Genomic DNA, 21,293 nt, shown 5'->3' on the forward strand with positions numbered 1-21,293 from the left:
TAGGTCTGAACACCTGCGTAGGAAGCGGCGTCGGAGTGGAATCTGGAAATATATAAAGAATGTGGCGGAAAGAGTGTAACACTGTGTTTTGTGTATAGGTGTATATATGTTTTACAGGGCGCTACTGCGAGAGGGTAGATACAGGCGGAGAGAGGTAGTAAAAATAAGGGCAACACTTAACCTGTCCAATGAAGCACGTGGTCGCACAGCAAACAGCACACCTCTGCGGGCAGCTAACTCGGTTGACAATAAGCAGTACGCAGCACGACGCGAAATAGCACACGGCACACAGCACAGCAAGATCTACAGTACAGTTCAGTACAGCACACGAGGGTGGATTCGCAAGCGAGAGGTCACGGAAGTGGGAGCGCGTGCGGTTTGACCTCTCGGGGTGAGGGCAAGGCGCTGAGAGAGAGAGAGAGAGAGAGAGAGAGAGAGAGAGAGAGAGAGAGAGAGAGAGAGAGAGAGAGAATTTCTATGTAGTAATTTACGAGTTAACCAGCATCTTCACTCTTTCATCCCTCAAGCTGGTAAACTCTGGAACAATCTTCCTTCATCAGTATTTCCTCCTGCCTACGACTTGAACTCTTTCAAGAGGAGGGTATCAGGACACCTCTCTTCCCGAAATTGACCTCTCTTTCGGCCACCTCTTTGGATTCTTTTTAGGAGCAGCGAGTAGCGGGCTTTTTTTATTAGTTTCCTTTTTTTGTGCCCTTGAGCTGTCTCCTTTGTTGTAAAAAAATATTGGTTGGGGTAAAAATGTAAATAAGTTTTTGTTAAGGCCTTTGGATTCATTTTTTTTATTGGTACCATGATTTTACAGTCCAATCCAATTATTATTTTTATTCCAAGTTTATCTTAATACATTTATATATTTCCATAAATAATCCCTCCATTTCCCCTGTCATAACCACTTCTACCAAATTACCTTTACCACTGCCACACTCACCTGACATGAACCAAGATGTTATGCTTATAATTTCCTAATCTGTATTGAGCAATTATGTATAACCAGTGTTGAACATCCTTGTAGTCCACTAAAGCTCACAAAAGTACTAGTGCACAGCCTTTACCTTATAACATAGTGTTCAAAAAATGTATAATGTTGCCTTAACCCGGTAGCAGCGACGGGCAAAATTTGTGGCTTTACCGTGTAGCAGCGACGGGCCAAATTTGTGGCTTTACTGTGTAGCAGCGACGGGCCAAATTTGTGGCTTTACTGTGTAGCAGCGACGGGCCAAATTTGTGGCTTTACTGTGTAGCAGTGACGGGCCAAATTTGTGGCTTTACCGTGTAGCAGCGACGGGCCAAATTTGTGGCTTTACCATGTAGCAGCGATGGGCCAAATTTGTGGCTTTACCGTGTAGCAGCGATGGGCCAAATTTGTGGCTTTACCATGTAGCAGCGACGGGCCAAATTTATGCCATGATATAAACCCCCCAAAATAGATGATACATAAACTGATCACAAATGCTTTGATATATATTATGAAATGGTTTGTGTGAGTGATGATTTTTCTCATTTTTTCTCACTTAGAGGGACCATTAGGAAACATGATCCCCGCTGCTACCACCACCTGGTTAATTTGTTCATAGGGCGTTGTCATCCTGTGACGTATATACATACACAAAAGACAATTGTACCTTTTCATAGCTCCAGATATATTTACATCTCAACAATGGCAACTCCAATTTTTTTTCTTTAACCCGGTGGTGGTAACAGCGGGGATCATGTTTCTTAATGGTCCCTCCAAGTGAGAAAAATGAGAAAAAATCACCCCTCACACAAACCATTTCATAAAAAATATCAAAGCATTTGTGATCAGATTATGCATCATCTATTTTGGGGGGTTTATATCAAAAAACAAATTTGGCCCATCACTGCTACATGGTGAAGCCACAAATTTGGCCCGTCGCTGCTACACGGTGAAGCCACAAATTTGGCCCGTCGCTGCTACACGGTGAAGCCACGAATTTGGCCCGTCGCTGCTACATGGTGAAGCCACAAATTTGGCCCGTCGCTGCTACACGGTGAAGCCACAAATTTGGCCCATCACTGCTACACGGTAAAGCCACAAATTTGGCCCATCACTGCTACACGGTAAAGCCACAAATTTGGCCCATCACTGCTACATGGTGAAGCCACAAATTTGGCCCATCACTGCTACACGGTAAAGCCACAAATTTGGCCTGTCGCTGCTACCGGGTTAAAAGGAGGCAGAAGGGGTATTTCCTGGTGCATGGGGTGACTGAGGTTGTGCAAAGAGAAACAATGATTTAAAAAATATTAATATTAGGGGGGTTGGAGGGTGACATTCCCCAATCCCTCCCTTGGCACTCACTACCACTGTATCTGTTATAATAACAAATTAAAGGTCAAGTTTCAATCTTATTTCAAGTAGAAAATATTTGCCATCAGAAAATAAATATTTATTACAACAAAAAGTATCACAAAGGCTGCAGACAGACATGCTTCAATTGACTCTAATGCTGCTACTTCATAAATACATGTAACAGGATCTAATTTCAAAATGGTCACTATGCACACTATTTACAACCTTGCTGCGTGAGGTGGCCGTCTGCATCACCAGCGGCGGTCCCTGCCTCCACGTCCTCCCACAGAGTACCCCCCTCCCCTTCCTAACCTGCGGCTTCCCCCACCTCCATCTTCCAAGTCCGAGCGGTCTCGTGGATTCCTCCCATATGGAGACTGCGAACTGCCCATACCTCCACCAGGGGGCCGACTGTAAGGTCCAGGTCTCATTGGTATATCTGAATATGGTCCTGGCATAGGCCTCCAGCCCCAGGGTCCTCCATGGCCCATGAAGGATCCAGGACCACTAGGAAAGCCGCCTGGGCGCCCTCCATCGGAATAGCCTGCTGGTCCACTCCTGTAGCTCCGTGAAGAAGAGTAGTGGTTGCCACCATCTCGACCGGATGCGTCGTGTCCTCTGGACCTCAGTAATCTGCTGCCTTCACGGTCACCCACATCTTCTGCAATGTATAAGATTCACAGCCATGACAAGGGTGATGGGTGGCCTAGTAGACACTAACGGCCGTATTCTTAAATCTCATGAAATCGGCAACGACAACGACAGTCCCCACGCACACTAATGTTCAGGTTGTCACACTTTGCATATTCTTAAACACTCGGATTTGTCGGGTGGGATTTGGTAACACTGGCGGCGCGAGAAAATTTAATTGGTAACAATGTCCCTTGTTGTTTGGTCCATCTCAACGTTCTGACGGTCAAAACGCCGACTGCACCTGATGCCCTGCGCACTGTGCTCAAGTCAACAATGGAGGAAACTAAGCGATATTCATACCAAAATGAAGTTGCTCTACTTCTGGAGCTTGTAGAGACACCGAGCAGTAGTACTTGACAGAAGAACGGATCATGCAATGATAAAAAAGAAAAAGGAGGCTTGGGAAACCATAGCATCACTCTACAATGCCACTGGCTGATGAGGCCGCGGCCACACAGGGAGCGAGAAAGCTAGCGAGAGCGAGAGCGGCAAGGTGAGTTTCTGTGGCCACACGGAAAGCAAGGCGAGGCGAGGGTTGTCATGGCAACAAGGCCCGCAAACTGCCGCAAACCAGTATAGCTTCGCACCACCCCCGTCTGCGCGTCGGAGCAAACGAGGGATGTGAAATGTTTTTATAAATAGTTCCGTGCGTCACTTATTTGGCGTTTTATGAAAAATCTGTATACACCATCGTGTTCAGGAGCCTTTTCTGTATAAGTTGGAATTGTTTATTTTGGTATTCATTTCATAGCTGCTGCAAATGGTAGCTTATATGTAAAATGTGTTATAAACATTACAGAATGATTATTTAACTTCAACTCGTCACTATTTATTTAGTTTTAACCACAAGAGAATAATTTTCTTTCAAAGGTTTCATATATTGTTATACTTGTGTAGTTTTACCGGCAGAGCATAGATGATTAGTATCACGTTGGGATCCGTGGGGGTCCAGGAGGGCTTGCGCCCCCTGGTGGGGCAGCGAAGATGATCTCTCTTTTTTGCTTGTTTTGATGAACATGGGGCACTGCTTTTTACTCAACTTGCTCTTAACACTTCGGGGAGAGTAGCAGAAGTGTTCTGAACGTCTAGGATCCTCAAAGACGTTGTGAACATGCAAATCAGGCACAAAATAACACGCCCCACAATATTTGTGAGAAGGGGTGACGGACCCGACAGAGTCTCCCGACAATTTGGTGCTTTGATCGGTACCATGGTCCCAGAGGTGGCGTATAAGAATACACCCTTCGTGACTGTCGGAACTGTGGTAGCCACGGGCACGATGGTTGTTTAACCCATAGACGTCGGGCTAGAGGACTATTGTCGTCCTCGCAGCGCGCGGGCGGTGTTGATAAATTTTGGAAAAATAGGTGTTTTTCATCAATGCCCCGTGTGGCAGTTTCAAACGAATACATAATAATTTATACTGTTTTCTCACCACCAATCCTTCCTCTCCACGATGAAATAAATTGGAAGTGTCTAGGTTGCAGCACGGCAGAGATATGATGTTGGGAAGAGGTGCTATTTTTGGCCAAGCCGAGTGCACTTGTTCGTGCTGGTGCTGTTGACCTGGACCTGGGTCTCCTGCCGCGCCACCACACAGCATGCATCATCTCCTACCAACGCAATTATTCATATCAGGCTACATATTACACATGTTTGATGCTCATAAAAATAACTCCTTATGAAACTGAATGTGTTTTTTGCCATTATATGCAACAAAAAAAAGCTTTCATAACCACAATATAATTATGGAATATATACACTGACTAGTCTACATACTACACATGTTTGTAGCTTACATAAAAGTAACTCCTTATCATGACGGGCCTGCCGTGGTTGCATACCACGAGGGTCATGAACGCCACGACGGGCACCAACGCCACGTCGGCCACCCCAGCGCCGAGCCCCAAGGAAACGTCCTCGTGCCGTCTTACGTCGAGGTGGTGAAGGGTGAGATGCAGTGAAAGAAGACAATGGAGGTGTGGGTGATGTGGGTGTGGGTGATGAGGGTGTGGAGGACGAAGGTGTGGGTGATGAGGGTGTGGGTGATGAGGGTGTGGGGGAGGGTGTTTGATGTCGGCAGGTCCAGCGGCAATGACGTTTTGGAGCCACACTTCTCTCAGCCTGTGTCTCACTTCTTGAGTCATTTACCTTCCCAAGATCATCAACATGCCCTTCGTTACTTTCATTGACAGTAGATGTGACTGGACAGGCAGGAAAAGACTGTGTTGTGGTGGTGCGAGGCAGCGTGTTGTGAACAGCTGCCACAGAAACAGACTGTGCACAATCTGTTCTAATTCATCTTCTAACTCCTCAGACCCTGAATCACCACTTTCCAGAGGAGAAAGCGTCTCATCAAACAGGGCTCTTATAATACCGCTGTTATTCAAAATTCCCTTATTCGGTGGCTTAGCGCGCTCCATGAGATTAGGGGTAGAGGAACAGGGGCCAAATTTGTGGCTTTACCGTGTAGCAGCGACGGGCCAAATTTGTGGCTTTACCGTGTAGCAGCGACGGGCCAAATTTGTGCCATGATACAACCCCCCCAAAATAGATGATACATAATCTGATCACAAATGTTTTGATATTATTATGCAATGGTCTGTGTGAGGGGTGATTTTTTTCTCATTTTTCTCGCTTGGAGGGACCATTAAGAAACATGATCCCCGCTGCTGCCACCACCGGGTTAAAGAAAACTATTTACATGCACAAGGAGGTGACTGGAACTTCCATCCATGGACTATCATCCCTTTGCTCCATTTGAACCCCTCCTATTACTACTATTTATTTCTTAGTTGAAATAATAGGAACTTTATGGAAATGTGGCCGTGGAACTCATCTCTGGCACATTAGCCCTTGAGCCTGTGGTGGGTTCCCATTACTGTGGAACACTAAGCTAGTGTGTAGTGCTGACTTGCCTGATGGGCGAGCCTCCCATAACCCACTTAGCCAGTGGGGTGCCTCTTTGGCCGACTGGTAAAGGAGTGGCTCTCTCGTTACACTGGTCGCGGGTTCGATCCCCAGCGCCAGCAAACCTTTCCTTGTCTGGATTAATTTCTTGAGTGTTTCGTTACACGCGGTGGTCGTGTAGGAGTGAAGAAAAGAGAAAATTCTGGCATTTCACGTGTACCACAGTTTACTTTCCCCAGGCTACCTCCGGCACCCATTTATCGAGGATGAACAGCTGGGAAGGCTGTATGCTGACTGACCTAACCCCCAGACCCTGAAATGATCCCCACCCTGACCACAGCGCCCACCACCACCAACACGGAAAAGTTGGAAAGTTTCGTTTAGTCGGCGCAACATCTGTGGTCATATGCCGGAGAGAGACAGGAGGGGAAGGAATTAAAGGAGAAGGGAACAGACCCCAGGAGATGGGATACAACCCCTGATTAATACCTGGTACCCAATCACTGCTGGGTGGACAGGGGCGTAGGGTATCAGAAATGCTGCCCAAATTTTTCCACTCCGCCTGGGAATCAAACCCGGGCTCTCTCGGTTGTGAGCCGAGTGTGCTAACCACTGCACCACGAAGCCCCCTCCCTTACCTTGGACACCACCCTGAGACCATTACCTTCAGGATCACCGCCACACCCACACCCAGAAGTGGTGCAAGTACCTCTCATTTAATGTGTCTTTTGGTATTGTAGGGTCTGGTACACATCACCGGACGTCTGGCAACAAGCAGCGAGTCATGCCCGCAGGAAAAGGCGCACCTAACATCACTGTAGCCGATCCAGGATTCAGTGCGTTTCCTAACTAGCAGAAGGTAATGTTATAATTGTATTTCGTAAACCAAAAACTAACTAAAATTATGGGTATTCTTTTTCTTGAACACAACACTGAATAAACAACAGAACAATAATGTGGAAATACGTCTAGCCATCGTTGCCAGGCCATCGTACTCTGAGCTCAGTATTTACCGGTTTCTGACGCCTGACTATTGCCAAGAAACGTCAGAATCTAACTCTTTTAACGATAACTATAAATGAGTTTCGTTACTGGCGCCCATAAGACAGTTTTGGGGTAGGAAGTCGGGAAATATAAGTGGCTGAGTACGGCAATCTGGCAACGCTGGTTCAGAGCGACACTGAATGTAGCGATCATATTTGCATTATTGTGCCTTATTCAGTCCTCCTGTGGGTGCTACCTACATCATGGGCAATAGGAAAATCTACAGAAAGTCCAAGACCATAATTAAACAACATTTAACCCGGTGGTGGTAGCAGCAGGGATCATGTTTCTTAATGGTCCCTCCAAGCAAGAAAAATGAGAAAAAATCACCCCTCAGACAAACCATTTCATAATATATATCAAAGCATTCGTGATCAGATATATCTATTTATTTTGGGGGGTTTATATCATGGCACAAATTTGGCCCGTCGCTGCTACACGGTAAAGCCACAAATTTGCCCCGCCGCTGCTACACGGTAAAGCCACAAATTTAGCCCGCCGCTGCTACATGGTAAAGCCACAAATTTGGCCCACCGCTGCTACATGGTAAAGCCACAAATTTGGCTCGTCGCTGCTACACAGTAAAGCCACAAATTTGGCCCGTCGCTGCTACACAGTAAAGCCACAAATTTGGCCCGTCGCTGCTACACAGTAAAGCCACAAATTTGGCCCGTCGCTACTACACAGTAAAGCCACAAATTTGGCCCGTCACTGCTACACGGTAAAGCCACAAATTTGGCCCATCACTGCTACACGGTAAAGCCACAAATTTGGCCCATCACTGCTACACGGTAAAGCCACAAATTTGGCCCATCGCTGCTACACGGCAAAGTCACAAATTTGGCCCATCGCTGCTACACGGCAAAGTCACAAATTTGGCCCGTCGCTGCTACCGGGTTAATTAATGAAAATGTCAAGTTTTTTAAATAATAGGAGAAAATCGCCACAAAAGTTCATTTTACGTGATGTCACGCACACGCGATGTAATGACATGGCTTCATTCCATTATATGTGGAGGATTTTACAAATTTCTTTACGTTCATCTCTAAAGATACCAAATGGCTCACTCCCGCGGCCTCACCACACACACTTTCTTCTCAAGCTCATCCCTTTACTGTCCAAATCCCTTACGCAAGAGTTATAACCAGCATCTTCAATCTTTCATACCTCACGCTGGTAAACTTTGGAACAATCTTCCTTCATCTGTATTTCCTCCTGCCTACGACTTGAACTCTTTCAAGAGGAGGGTATCAGGACACCTCTCCTCCCGAAATTGACCTTTCTTTCGGCCACTCCTCTAACTCTTTTTAGGAGCAGTGAGTAGCGGGCTTTCTTTCCACATTTGTTACCATTTATGCCCTTGAACTGACTCCTCCGCTGTAAAAATAAATCAATAGATAATTAGTAATAAAAAAAATAAAAAAATCATTCAGTATTAACCTTAAACGACAGGTATTGTTTTCACTGAATGGTCCCTGGTATGGGTAAAAACAGCTGCTATTTTTTTGTTGTTTATTCACATTGTATGAAGCATCTTAACCTGGTAGCGGCGACGGGCCAGATTTGTTGCTTTACCGTGTAGCAGCGACGGGCCAAATTTGTGGCTTTACCGTGTAGCAGTGACGGGCCAAATTTGTGGCTTTACTGTGTAGTAGCGACGGGCCAAATTTGTGGCTTTACCGTGTAGCAGCGACGGGCCAAATTTGTGGCTTTACCGTGTAGCAGCGACGGGCCAAATTTGTTGCTTTACCGTGTAGCAGCGACGGGCCAAATTTGTTGCTTTACCGTGTAGCAGCGACGGGCCAAATTTGTTGCTTTACCATGTAGCAGCGACGGGCCAAATTTGTTGCTTTACCATGTAGCAGCGACGGGCCAAATTTGTTGCTTTACCGTGTAGCAGCGACGGGCCAAATTTGTTGCTTTACCGTGTAGCAGCGAAGGGCGAAATTTGTTGATTTACCCTGTAGCAGCGACGGGCCAAATTTGGGGCTTTACCGTGTAGCAGCGACGGGCCAAATTTGTTGCTTTACCGTGTAGCAGCGACGGGCCAAATTTGTTGCTTTACCGTGTAGCAGCGACGGGCCAAATTTGTTGCTTTACCGTGTAGCAGTGATGGGCTAAATTTGTTGCTTTACCGTGTAGCAGCGACAGGCCAAATTTGTGCCATGATATTTACCCCCTAAAGTAGATGATACGTAATATGATCACAAATGCTTTGATATGTATTATGAAATGGTTTGTGTGAGGGGTGATTTTTTTCATTTTTCTCGCTTGGAGGGACCATTAAGAAACATGGTCCCTGCTGCTACCACCACCGGGTTAACTCACTGAGCACAGCGGTGAAATCCAAATTGTGATACGTTGTGTAATGGTCATGCTAGAAGGTGTGAACTGTAGCCAGGGCACGAGCTGCTGGCATGAAACACTGCTCCGGGCAGCTTGAAGGGCCCAGGAAGCCCAACATGTCAACACAGGCTGGCCAGGGTGGCGGCACACTTCCTCCCTCTCACAACTGAATGTCAATAATGTGAATTCAGTCGGGGCAACACACGCCCTACACGAAGCCTTCTTACCCTACACTTGCTGGGCTAGAGTGCAGTACAGGTTAACTCTTGATTTATGCAAGTTTGGTTTACGTGTTTTTTAAATAACACAGGGTCCAAAATCCAAATAAATGTTTAATTTACATGTTTTTTTAATCATACGTGATATTCTATGGAGTGGCCACCAGACGTCTCACGCAACTGGACTCACACGGTGCCGCGGCCACACAGCTGAGCTCAGTTCTTCCCGCGCGCCACTTGAACAACAATACAGTACCCACACTGCCACGCTACTCAACAACAACACCCTCGCTGCTGTGCTACCACAAGGGCAAGGGCAGCCAGAGGAGGAACCATGAGAGGGAGAGGAGTCAGAGTGATACAGTAGGCAATAAAGGTACAAACCTACCTCTTGTTTGATTTACTACATTGTTTTTGATTTATGCGACCTCTTCAAGGACACAATACTCGCGTAAATCGAGAGTTACCTGTACAGATAATGAAGTAGCATCGTCACTCTCTAAGACACTCTCGCTACTGCTGTCACTGCTCACAATGTTTTACTGTGTTTCCCTGTGTTTTCTTAGCGTAGGGTTCCAGGGCTGTTCAGTGAGAACTAATGATCTTATTTCAAATCTACGTTGGTCTCATATGCTGGCAGACAACTCGGAAGGTCACAGAACCTGCCAAATTTGAGCTAAACATTCAAATTAGTGGCCATCTGTGCCGACCATGCTGTGTCTGATTAAATAAACAATGGCCGTCGTTTAAGGCTTAAGGCCGTTAAAATTTTTAAAGCTTTGTTCAGTAGAATGATGTCACGATGTATATCATTCATTTTCGCATTGTAAGTAGGCAACATAAATGCCTATGTAACTGGAGAGAGTCTTATTTAACCAGTAAACAGCGGCAGGGTTGTGGCGAGATTACTCTGTGATGCAGCGACGTGTGAATTTGATCAAAGTTCAAGAATTACAAAATTGACTTTTCCAGTGTCTTAGAGAATATGCATTGCATTTACTGTTAAAATACTGCTTTTGTAGTCCTCTTCGTTGTAGTGTAATTGCTTTCAGAAAATGTATTATGGAGTGAATTGGAGTCTCTCTCACATAGATGGAGGGACGGGACGAGGCAGCAGGGAGTGACGGACAGGGGACTCATTGTCACGGAGACACTGCAGCGTTGTCAAGGCTGGCACACACACACACGTTTTTTTATTTTTTTTCACGGCAAAGGAGACAGTACAAGGGCACAAAAAAAGGAAACAATAACAAAAAAACCCCGCTACTTGCTGCTCCTGTAAAGAATCCAAAGAGGTGGCCGAAAGAGAGGTCACTTACGGGAGGAGAGGTGTCCTGATACCCTCCTCTTGAAAGAGTTCAAGTCGTAGGCAGGAGGAAATACAGATGAAGGAAGATTGTTCCAGAGATTACCAGCGTGAGGGATGAAAGAGTGAAGATGCTGGTTAACTCGTGTACAGTATAGGGATGAGCATGAGTAGAAAGTCGTGTGCAGCGGGGCTGCAGGAGGGGGGGAGGCATGCAGTTAGCAAGTTCAGAAGAGCAGTCAGCATGAAAATATTGATAGAAGACAGAAAGAGAGGCAGCATGGTGGCGGAATTCAAGAGGTAGAAGACTACCAGTAAGAGGAGGAGAGCTGATGAGATGAAGAGCCTTAGACTCCACTCTGTCCAGAAGAGCTGTGTGAGTGGAGCCCCCCCACACGTGAGATGAGTACTCCGTACGAGGGCGGACAAGGCCCCTGTATATGGATAGCAACTGTGCGGGGGAGAAGAACTGGCGGAGACGATACAGAACGCCCAACCTCGAGGAAGCTGATTTAGTGAGAGAGGTGGTGAAGTTTGCAGTTAAGATTTTGAGTTAAGGATAGACCGAGGATGTTTAGTGTTGAAGAAGGTGACAGCTGAGTGTTGTCGAAGAATAGGGGATAGTTGTTTGGAAGATTGTGTCGAGTTGATGGGTGGAGAAATTGGGTTTTTGAGGCATTGAAGGACACAAGGTTCCTTCTACCCCAATCGGAAATGAAAGCAAGGTCTGAGGTTAAGTGTTTTGCAGCCTCCAGTCTGGATGCTTTGTGCCGTTCTCTGTGTTCAAAGTGTTCCACTGTTGTTAAGAGTCACAGTGCTCTTACCCCTGGGACCTGGGACTTTGAAATGGTAGACAAAAGGGTTGGTTGGTAGATTCATTCACTGCGCAGTGCAGGTGGTAACTTTCGCCGAGCTACTGAGGGAACTACTGTATTTGACAGCTTACAAGATGCACTTTTTTCCCAGAAAATGTCCCTGAAAATCACCCTGTGTCTTATAAGGTCAAGGTTCAGCCTTGGGTCAGTGGCTAGTGAAGGTTCAGTGCAGCGGTGGCACTTGTATTAAACTGCAAACCTCTCCGCAAATGTAGACAAAGTGGCGATTGCTTTACAGCAACAACAGCAACTCTTTTCTAAGTAACAGTGTATAACAGTAGTACTTACCAACACTTCAATGACGCCAGTCAGGAAGAAAATTAAGTGACTTAATACTTGCACTCAACCCTTTCCATCCGTGACGCAGACGTCGGCGTCACAGTATGGAAAGGGTCAAGAGGAAATGGAAGAGGACTAATCCTCTTCTAAACCTCTCAGTCCTCCTCTAAATTCCTCTTAATCCTCTTCCATTTCCTCTTAAGAAATATACCCACAAGTTGCAATTCTCCTTTACTTATGTCAGTTCACTTACATTTGTCATAATGATCTATTGAAACTGAATTTTCAGACACAAGACAGGTCTAGTAAAGGAGCCTTCCACTTGCATAAAACAGGAGGAGGTTCTCACCTGAGTCCAGGCCATATCTGCGAGAAGCTCTCCTTTCATCTGAGGTAAAAATGTACACAAGTTACTATGTGTGCCTCCTTGGCTTTCATCTGGAGCCTTACACACTACTGCTGTTACTACTGACTAAATATCAAAGTAACAAATAATAAAAAACAAAGGTCATATATGATGAGGGAGTAGAGATGACAAAGCTGCAGCATCCAACACCATCTGAAATATCCTGGCAAGGAGAGAAGAAATACCTTACAAGGGTAATGTTGAATATAAAGTAAAAGAAAATCAAAGAGCACACAAAATCTATAATTGTCCTATGTTACTAGGATGTATCTGAAATGGTGTTCTTGATGAAAATATGGTTATAAGGACAATAATACTGGCATCCCTGCACCTGAAGTAAGAGGTCACTGTCAAGTAACAACACTGTTTGGATAACAAAAAGAATAAGATCTATACAGTTGATTAGTTAACAATCTTGCCGAGTTCTATGCCATAACAGTAACTTCTAATCTTGGCTGACCGATGTGACAGCACTACCCTCGGTAAGCCAAGCTGGAACCTCTCAGCTGTCCACCCTCGAGTTGTCAGCTGGGATGAAATCTGCATCAGGGCTTGGCATAAGGGACGGATTAACAGATGAGAGCTATGGCTGCAAGGCTGTTTGATATTCTAGTACGTACACATGAAACAGTCTAGTAACTTGAAAATGAGAAACAATGTGCTAAAAGGGAATCATTCACTGTTATGAAATTTTTTTGCTGATAACCTAATCTTATATGTTACCAGAGGGACATTGTAAGAAAGTTTGGTTTAGTCGGCGCAACATCTGAGGTCATATGCCGGAGAGAGACAGAAGGGGAAGGAATTATAGGAGAAGGGATCAGATCCCAGGAGACGGGACACAACCCCCGATTAATACCTGGTACCCATTCACTGCTGGGTGGACAGGGGCGTAGGGTATCGGAAAAGCCGCCCAAATTTTTCCACTCCGCCGGGGAATCGAACCCGGGCTCTCTCGGTTGTGAGCCGAGTGTGCTAACCACTGCACCACGAAGCCCCCTGACATTGTAAGACCTCAATGACAGCTGCACATTTCTGGAACTTTCTCGGGTCGACTTCTTCAGAGGGGATGGAAGGATGGCTCTTCTACAGACAGATTTTTCAAAAGTACAAGCATTGCTAGGGTGATATGCAAGCAAATCCTCACCATACTTGGGACAAAATAGTGAGGGCTCTAAGGAGAAAAAATACTTCAGCTGGCTATAAAAGAAGCCATTGACAACAAAAAGTGCTGCTAACACATGCCTAAACTCTCAGAAAACACGCTTGATATTGCAAAATTGATAGAAAATTGTACCAAGTGCTTGAAGGTTGCAACAAGGAGGAAAATCGGCAAGAGGCTTTTCTTAAAGAGAGTATCATGTCAAAGGGAGGAAGAGAAAACATGTGATGAGCATACACCATCACCCCCACTGCTTCATCAGGCCTGGCCACACCTGCTGAGAGGAGGCAGATGTGTGAGTGGGTACAAACCTTGCGGGCTACATGATCTTTGTCTCTTCATGCTTGACTCTGAGGGATCCTCTCGCACTCTTGTGCCTAGTATCGTCTCGATTGGAGGAGGTGGTGGTGGAGGCATCAACAGCGATGAAGTCATATCTCTGGCCACCCTAGGGTAGTAAACAGGATGCAAATTTATGGGATGTGCCGAGCCTGCCAGAATATCTTGCCGTACTCTTGGAGCGGACACATGTCAGACCTGTGCTTTTGTGGACCTCTGAAAGTAACTTTAGGGAGAGTGACAGCAATGCATTGGTGGATATTTGTGGCAATGCTGTCACTTTTGTGAAATAGCAAGAGCTCTCATAAAATTATTTCTTTGTTCTAACATAATGAAAATGTAAGTAGGAAGAGACAGCTGAGGTTTTTCAGTCACCGCCGAGTGGCCTAAGACTACCCACATGCTGGCCTGAAGACCACTCATCAACCCGGGCTCTAGATAACCTCTCCAAAGAGACGCTCAAAGATGAGCTCCGGGGGGCAGCATGAGCCAACACAAGATGGCGCCACTATAAACATTCGCCTTCGCCAGAACGGGCTGGGCCGACCATCAGGCTCCACTGGGAAGAAGCCTTGGGCCGACCATCAGGATCCACTGGGAAGAAGCCTACCGGCACAATAGGCCACAACGTAAAAAAACAAAACAAAACAAAAACAAAAAAAACAGTAGAAAGCTGCACAGCACTTTATACAGGAGCCAGAAGTAAGCAAGTGGAGGCAACTTGTAGTGTGGTACAATTCTATAGGTTTGTTTAGCAAGCAATGGAATGCTTTTAGTTATTTTTTTGCAACAAAATTTAGTTCCAAATACACATACATTCAGTGTTGTAAGAGGGATATGCCTGTAATCCTATCACTGTTCTGTATAATACAACTCCCAACACTGTAACAAAATCTTGTGATGGAATATTTACTAATGCAAATCACTCTTGACTTGGGGATGTATTTTCAACTAATGAAATTCTGTTGCAAACTGAGTAAGAAAATATTACAGCAAACTCTTTTTCAGGCAGATTTTTTGGTTTTATCAAATTTATGCAGGAAGTTTGGAGGAAGTCCTGCCAGCATCTGAAAGCAAATGTCAACACATGAAAAAGATCAAACAAGTGTACAGCACTCAAAGAAGTGTACCACTCAAAAAAAGTGAACATTGGTGAAACCTTGGAACAAAGTTTTTGTGACTAAATGGCAGTCATCTCTTCAACATCTGACCTAAATAAATTCAAGAAATACTTAGGTTATTCATGAGCATGCAGATTATGTTCTTCAGTCTTTGAGATAAATAAACACAAGATACTGAATTGCAAAAGCACACCTGATGAAATGGAAAAGTTGGAAAGTTTGGTTTAGTCGGCGCAACATCTGTGGTCATATGCCGGAGAGAGAAAGAAGGGGAAGGAATTATAGGAGAAGGGAACAGATCCCAGGAGACGGGACACAACCCCCAATTAATACCTGGTACCCATTCACTGCTGGGTGGACAGGGGCGTAGGGTATCGGAAAAGCCGCCCAAATTTTTCCACTCCGCCGGGGAATCGAACCCGGGCTCTCTCGGTTGTGAGCCAAGTGTGCTAACCACTGCACCACGAAGCCCCCTTGATGAAATGGAAATTTTTGACTTGACAAAAGTGCAAAACAATTTTTTTTTTAAACTTAGATCGACAGATATACTCGCCTCATCTCAAAAGGCAATAATAATAGGATCGCACAAGTGACGTTATTTGGTACATATGTAGCATCCAATGTGAACCAAAATGAATTTTCACTGAATCATGAAATAAATATCAAATGAATCATCAGAGATCCCCAGTTCCAGCCAGAGCCATTCAGTACATTTTCCAACATGGCTCATCAGGTCTGGTAGTGTGGAGGAGCTTCCTGACCTTAACCTGCCACCTCACAGGCGCCGAGATGTTACCAAATGAGCCGCGTGGGTTTGTTTGTTTTAGTGTTCTCGGCATCGCACGCTCTCCAAGAAGTACCTCACCTAGAGCCCTCAAAAAACATTATTGTATCACCATCAACTTGAATTTCGCGCGTCTCTTTTGGTACGAGTCAAGTAAATGTTAATGTCTTTCACCTTTGCAGAAAACTAAATCAAAATTCTAAGAGTAGGAAAATACAAGACAAATACTGCCAGAGAAGTGTGGAGATTAGACGAGGCTATGTTCAAATGAGCCAGAATAACTTGTACTGAATAACAGCTTTGTGGAGAAACTGCTGTGTAAGAAACACAGCAACCTTCCGTCCCTCATGCATGAGATCACTTCAGGAAGATCACCAAATATGTTTATGCAAGCTGAAGAAAAAGGCAGAAAACTGAATTATAATGAGTGACATTAGGGTGTCCTCAGACTGTACTATGAATATTTATTGAAAAAAGAAAATAAAAAAATATATATATATATATATATATATATATATATATATATATATATATATATATATATATATATATATATATATATATATATATATATATATATATATATATATATATATATATATATATATATATATATATATATATCTTCAAGTCAAAGAACATGTGTGATGGTTGTCATAATAAAAATAAAAATAATACAAAACAACAACTCTATTCAACTGCTATGGATCCCTTGCAACCCACATACTCTTGCACAAGATTCTGACACTTTGCAATGTGCAAATATTCCAAGGAGCTGCTCACTGAGAAGTTTTGAATGAGTCTTACAAATAATTGCATATACCTTAAACAACCTTAAACATGTTATTGTAAACAATTCTGTGGATGCCAAATTAATTTGAGAAATAAAGAAAAGTGCATGAATGACAGATCACTGCTGTATGACCACAGTGTGTGTGTGTGTGTGTGTGTGTGTGTGTGTGTGTGTGTGTGTGAGAGAGAGAGAGAGAGAGAGAGAGAGAGAGTGTGTGTGTGTGTGAGAGAGAGAGAGAGAGAGAGAGAGAGAGAGAGAGAGAGAGAGAGAGAGAGAGAGAGAGAGAGAGAGAGAGAGAGAGAGAGAGAGAGAGAGAGAGAGAGAGAGAGTGAGAAAGAGAGACACATAGAGAGAGAGAGAGAGAGAGAGAGAGAGAGAGAGAGAGAGAGAGAGAGAGAGAGAGAGAGAGAGAGAGAGAGAGAGAGAGAGAGAGAGAGAGAGAGAGAGAGAGAGAGAGAGAGAGAGAGAGAGAGAGAGAGAGAGAGAGAGAGAATTTTGTCCTTGCAAGAAGTGCTAGCTAGATGATCTGTAAAGCAAACTTGATGAGTGGTCCGGCGTGCAGAGAGTGACTTCCCAACTGGAAGAGAATGATCCATTAGTTTTATGTAAGCTAAGAAACACATGTTTGACAAGGTTTTCGTGAGAGTTCCGAACATTTCCAGGGAGGTGGTTTAATGACCCTGCTGGTAGTGAAAAAAAAAACTTAATGGCATTTGTTGATGACCATGTCTTGGCACTAATCTTGAGGCTTTCTTTACATTGCATCCACCTGATGAATGAGTGTTTCTCTTATCCTTTCTACAATCAATTGCTATTATTTGGCTGACATGCATTAACCCGGCAGCAGCAGGGATCATGTTTCTTAATGGTCCCTCTAAGCGAGAAAAATGAGAAAAAAACATCTCTCACAAACCGTTTCATAATATATTTCAAAGCATTTGTGATCAGATTATGTATCATTTATTTTGGGGGTTTATATCATGGCATAAATTTGGCCCATCACTGCTACACGGTAAAGCCACAAATTTGGCCCATCACTGCTACACGGTAAAGCCACAAATTTGGCCCATCACTGCTACACGGTAAAGCCACAAATTTGGCCCATCACTGCTACCGGGTTAATATTATTTCCATGAAGGAGAAAGGGATTTACACTGCTGTCAATATATGTATGTGTCCATATTTTCATTATATACTGTGACTCAGCATTGCCAAATTATCGTACTCATCGCATTGCATTTCCTCAGTTTCTGCGGGATAGCTCAAGCAAAAAAGAATGAAACCGTCAACATTGAAGTTTTAACGATAACTTTGATTTCCTGTCGTTATTTGTGTGGTTACGACAGTTCTGAAGCCTAAAAATGATAAATGCAATGTTCAGAGTACGACAATTTGGCAACGCTGCTGTGAACCTCTCAGCAACACTTCCAAGGATAACTGTAAACACCTTTCACCTTCAGCATTACCTTAACCCGGTGGTGGTAGCAGCAGGGATCATGTTTCTTAGTGGTCCCTCGGAGTGAGAAAAATCTTAAAAAATCACCCCTCACACAAACCATTTCATAATATATATCAAACCATTTGTGATCAGTTTATGTATCATCTATTTTGGGGGGTTTATATCATGGCACAAATCTGGCCCGTCGCTGCTACCGGGTTAAGGAAGTACACAGAAACATACATTCACATGGCTGGCTGAAAGGAAAGTTTCTGGCAAAGTCCTCAAAGAGTAGCAAAAGATGATGGGGGAAACACTAGCGCTACAACCACTCAGGAAAACTGCACCTCTAGGAAGCAGACTCACCCTGGTTCTGCTTTCTTTTCCTGCAGGATGGCTTGCCGTTCCTCAACTACACCAGGCCCCAAGGGGACCCCCACAGCTGGTCCACTTCCTCCACCTTGGTAGGAGCCAAGTCCCTCCGCTCTCTGGTATGGCCCTCCTTGTCCACTGAAAGGTCCGGGACCATTTGCGAAGTTGTTTGGACCTGAAGGAAATGGTCCAGGTCCACTAGCAGGTTGGGGGTACTGTGCCCACGGGTACTGTCCTGGAGGGTACTGGCTTTCAGGCAGTTCATGGTGAGGAGGAGGAGGAGGAGGACTGTGTTGTGGGTGGTGTGGTGGTCCGTACTGTGGCGGCTGGTACAAGGGGGTCAACAGTTCTTGCTTGTTGGATGCTGCATATTGGTCTTCAGGAGTCCCTGCCTCAGTGTTCTTCTGAGATGACTGTTCCTGACCATGCAACTGTCCCTGAAACTGGAACTGTTGCTGGGAGTGGGGCTGGCCCTGGGGAGAAGCCCTTTGTTGATGGCCAGGGGAGGCATGTGGGTGGTCTGCATGGCCAGGTGGGCCCTGCTGGCCAGGATATCTTGGGTCAGTCTGGGGCTGTGGCTGATGCTCCTGTCTCTCCGGAGAAGGTCTAGTGCGCTGACTTTGACCCAGGCCGTGCTGTCCCCCATAATAGTGGCTGTATGAGCTGAGGGGACTCCCATGTCCAACTGGTCTGGGGTCACCTTTGGCAAGGGTTCCAGGTGACCTGTTCTCCCCATCCCGGGAGTCTGTTGGAAGTGAGGACGGCTGCTGCTGCTGCTGCTGCTGTTGGTGTTGGTTTGCTTGGTCAACAAAATTTCCATACTGTTGTGAAGATGGTTGGGAAACAGCCTGTGAAGACAATGGCTGTTGCTGTGATGCTGGTGCCCCCGGGTGAGTGGTCTGAAAAACACAATGATTCAATCTGAAACATTTGATCACAACACTGGAAAAGTTGGAAAGTTTGATGGTAACTATAGGGGGATAAGGTTACTGGAGCATGGCATGAAGGTATATGAAAAAGTCCTGGAGAAGAGGTTGAGAAGGACAATAAGAATTGAAAGTGAAAAATATAAAGGGAACAGGAAATCATATTGGAAAGAAGTAAAAAACGAAAGAAATGTAGAAAATATCTCCTCAAGTAAAATAAATGAAGTTATGGATGAGAATGGAAAGATGTTGAAAGACGGGGAAGCTGTGAAAGAGAGATGGAGAGAATATTTCAAAAACTTAATGAATTTTGAGGATGGACGTCCAGCAGCTGTAACAGCAGCAGTTTTGAGTAGAGGTAGAGGAGGAGTATATAAAGAAAGAAGCATAACATATGAAGAAGTAAATCAGGCAATAAAAAGATTAAAAAATGGAAAGGCAGCAGGAACTGATGGAATCACAGCAGAAATGTTGAAGTGTGGAGGAGATGAAGTTACTAAATGGATGGTCAAGATGTGAAGTAGCATGGGAGGGTGCCAGCAGACTGGACGAAAGCCATCACTGTCCCAGTTTACAAGGGGAAGGGCAGGAGAGGGGAATGTGGGAGCTATAGAGGTATAAGTCTCCTGAGTATACCCGGAAAGGTATATGGAAAAGTCATAATAGAGAGGGTGCAAAGACTTACAGAAGAGGAAATCAGTGAAGAGCAAGGAGGCTTCAGGAAGGGAAGGGGATGTGTGGATCAGATATTTGCCTTCAGGATGGTAGTAGAAAAAATATTAGCAAAAGGAAAGAAACTATACGCTGCCTTCATGGATTTGGAAAAAGCTTATGACAGAGTCGATTGGATTGCATTGTGGGATGTTTTAAAGATTTATGATGTGGGAGGAAAACTGCTTAGTGCAATAAAGTCTTTCTATGAGGATGCATCTGCATGTGTCAAAATTACTGGAGAAACAAGTGAACATTTTGAGATAGAAGTGGGCTTAAGACAAGGGTGTGTCATGTTACCATGGTTGTTCAATATTTATATGGATGGTGTCATTAGAGAAATGAAGGGCAAAGTTGGAGAAGTTGGAGTAAGACTGTTCGATGAGGGAAGGAAGTGGGTACTAAATTCAGTACTGTTTGCTGATGACACGGTGCTCATTGCAGAAAATGAAAGTGACCTACAAAATTTGTTCAGTGTTTTTGATAGTGTCTGTAACAGGAGAAAGCTGAAAGTAAATGTCAACAAAAGTAAAGTGATGGTTTGTGAGCGAAGTAGAAGTGAGGTTGTAGATTTTGTATGCCCATATAGAGTGGGAATTGAATGTGAAAAAGAATGCAAAATAATTTTGAGTGGTGAAGAAATGGAGGAGGTCAATGAGTTTAAGTACCTTGGATCAGTTATGTGTGAGCATGATGGTATGGAGGGAGAGATAAGAGAAAGGGCATTGCAAGGAAGAAGGGTGGTAGGGTCTTTGGGACGAATCATGAATGGCAGAAGTGTGAGCATGGAGGTAAAGAGGGATTTGAGAAATACAATAATAGTACCAACCCTCACATATGAAACGTGGGCCTGGAATGAAAGTCAGAGGTCTAGAGTGCAGGCAGTGGAAATGAGTTATTTGAGGAGTGCTTGTGGTGTGAGTAGAATGGATGGAATGAGCAATGAAAGTGTGTACGAGCATTTTGGAATGTGTCACAGGGGTGAAGGGAAGAAGTGTGGAGTGGTGGAAGAAGTGAAGCGACAGACCTTAAAGTGGTTTGGCCACATGGAGCGAATGGAGGAGAGTAAGATGACCAGAAGGGTGTGTGTGAGTGAGATAGAGGGAGGGAATGCTAGAGGACGACCTCCAGTGAAATGGAGGGATAGGGTGCAAGAGTACGTTAGGGAGAGGGGGGAAAGATCTTTGAGAAACTTTAAGCAGGCAAGGAGGGAGTGTCTGGATAGAGAAAGTTGGAAG

General features: G+C 44.7%; 1 protein-coding gene across 1 annotated transcript; it reads right to left on the reverse strand.

The window, feature by feature from the left end:
• Positions 1-828: 828 nt before the first annotated feature.
• Positions 829-19,317, reverse strand: LOC126996732 (trithorax group protein osa-like; the record flags this gene model as incomplete). Its single annotated transcript, XM_050857498.1, is given in 4 exon segments — positions 829-2,993; positions 12,353-12,391; positions 13,883-14,019; positions 18,413-19,317. Coding segments are annotated over 4 exon segments (1,491 nt in total), but the record flags the coding sequence as incomplete, so codon positions are not given.
• Between the last annotated feature and the right edge of the window lie 1,976 nt (positions 19,318-21,293).

The sequence above is a fragment of the Eriocheir sinensis genome, chromosome 1 (genome assembly GCF_024679095.1).
Source record: "Eriocheir sinensis breed Jianghai 21 chromosome 1, ASM2467909v1, whole genome shotgun sequence".
Classification (NCBI taxonomy): Eukaryota; Metazoa; Arthropoda; class Malacostraca; order Decapoda; family Varunidae; genus Eriocheir; species Eriocheir sinensis.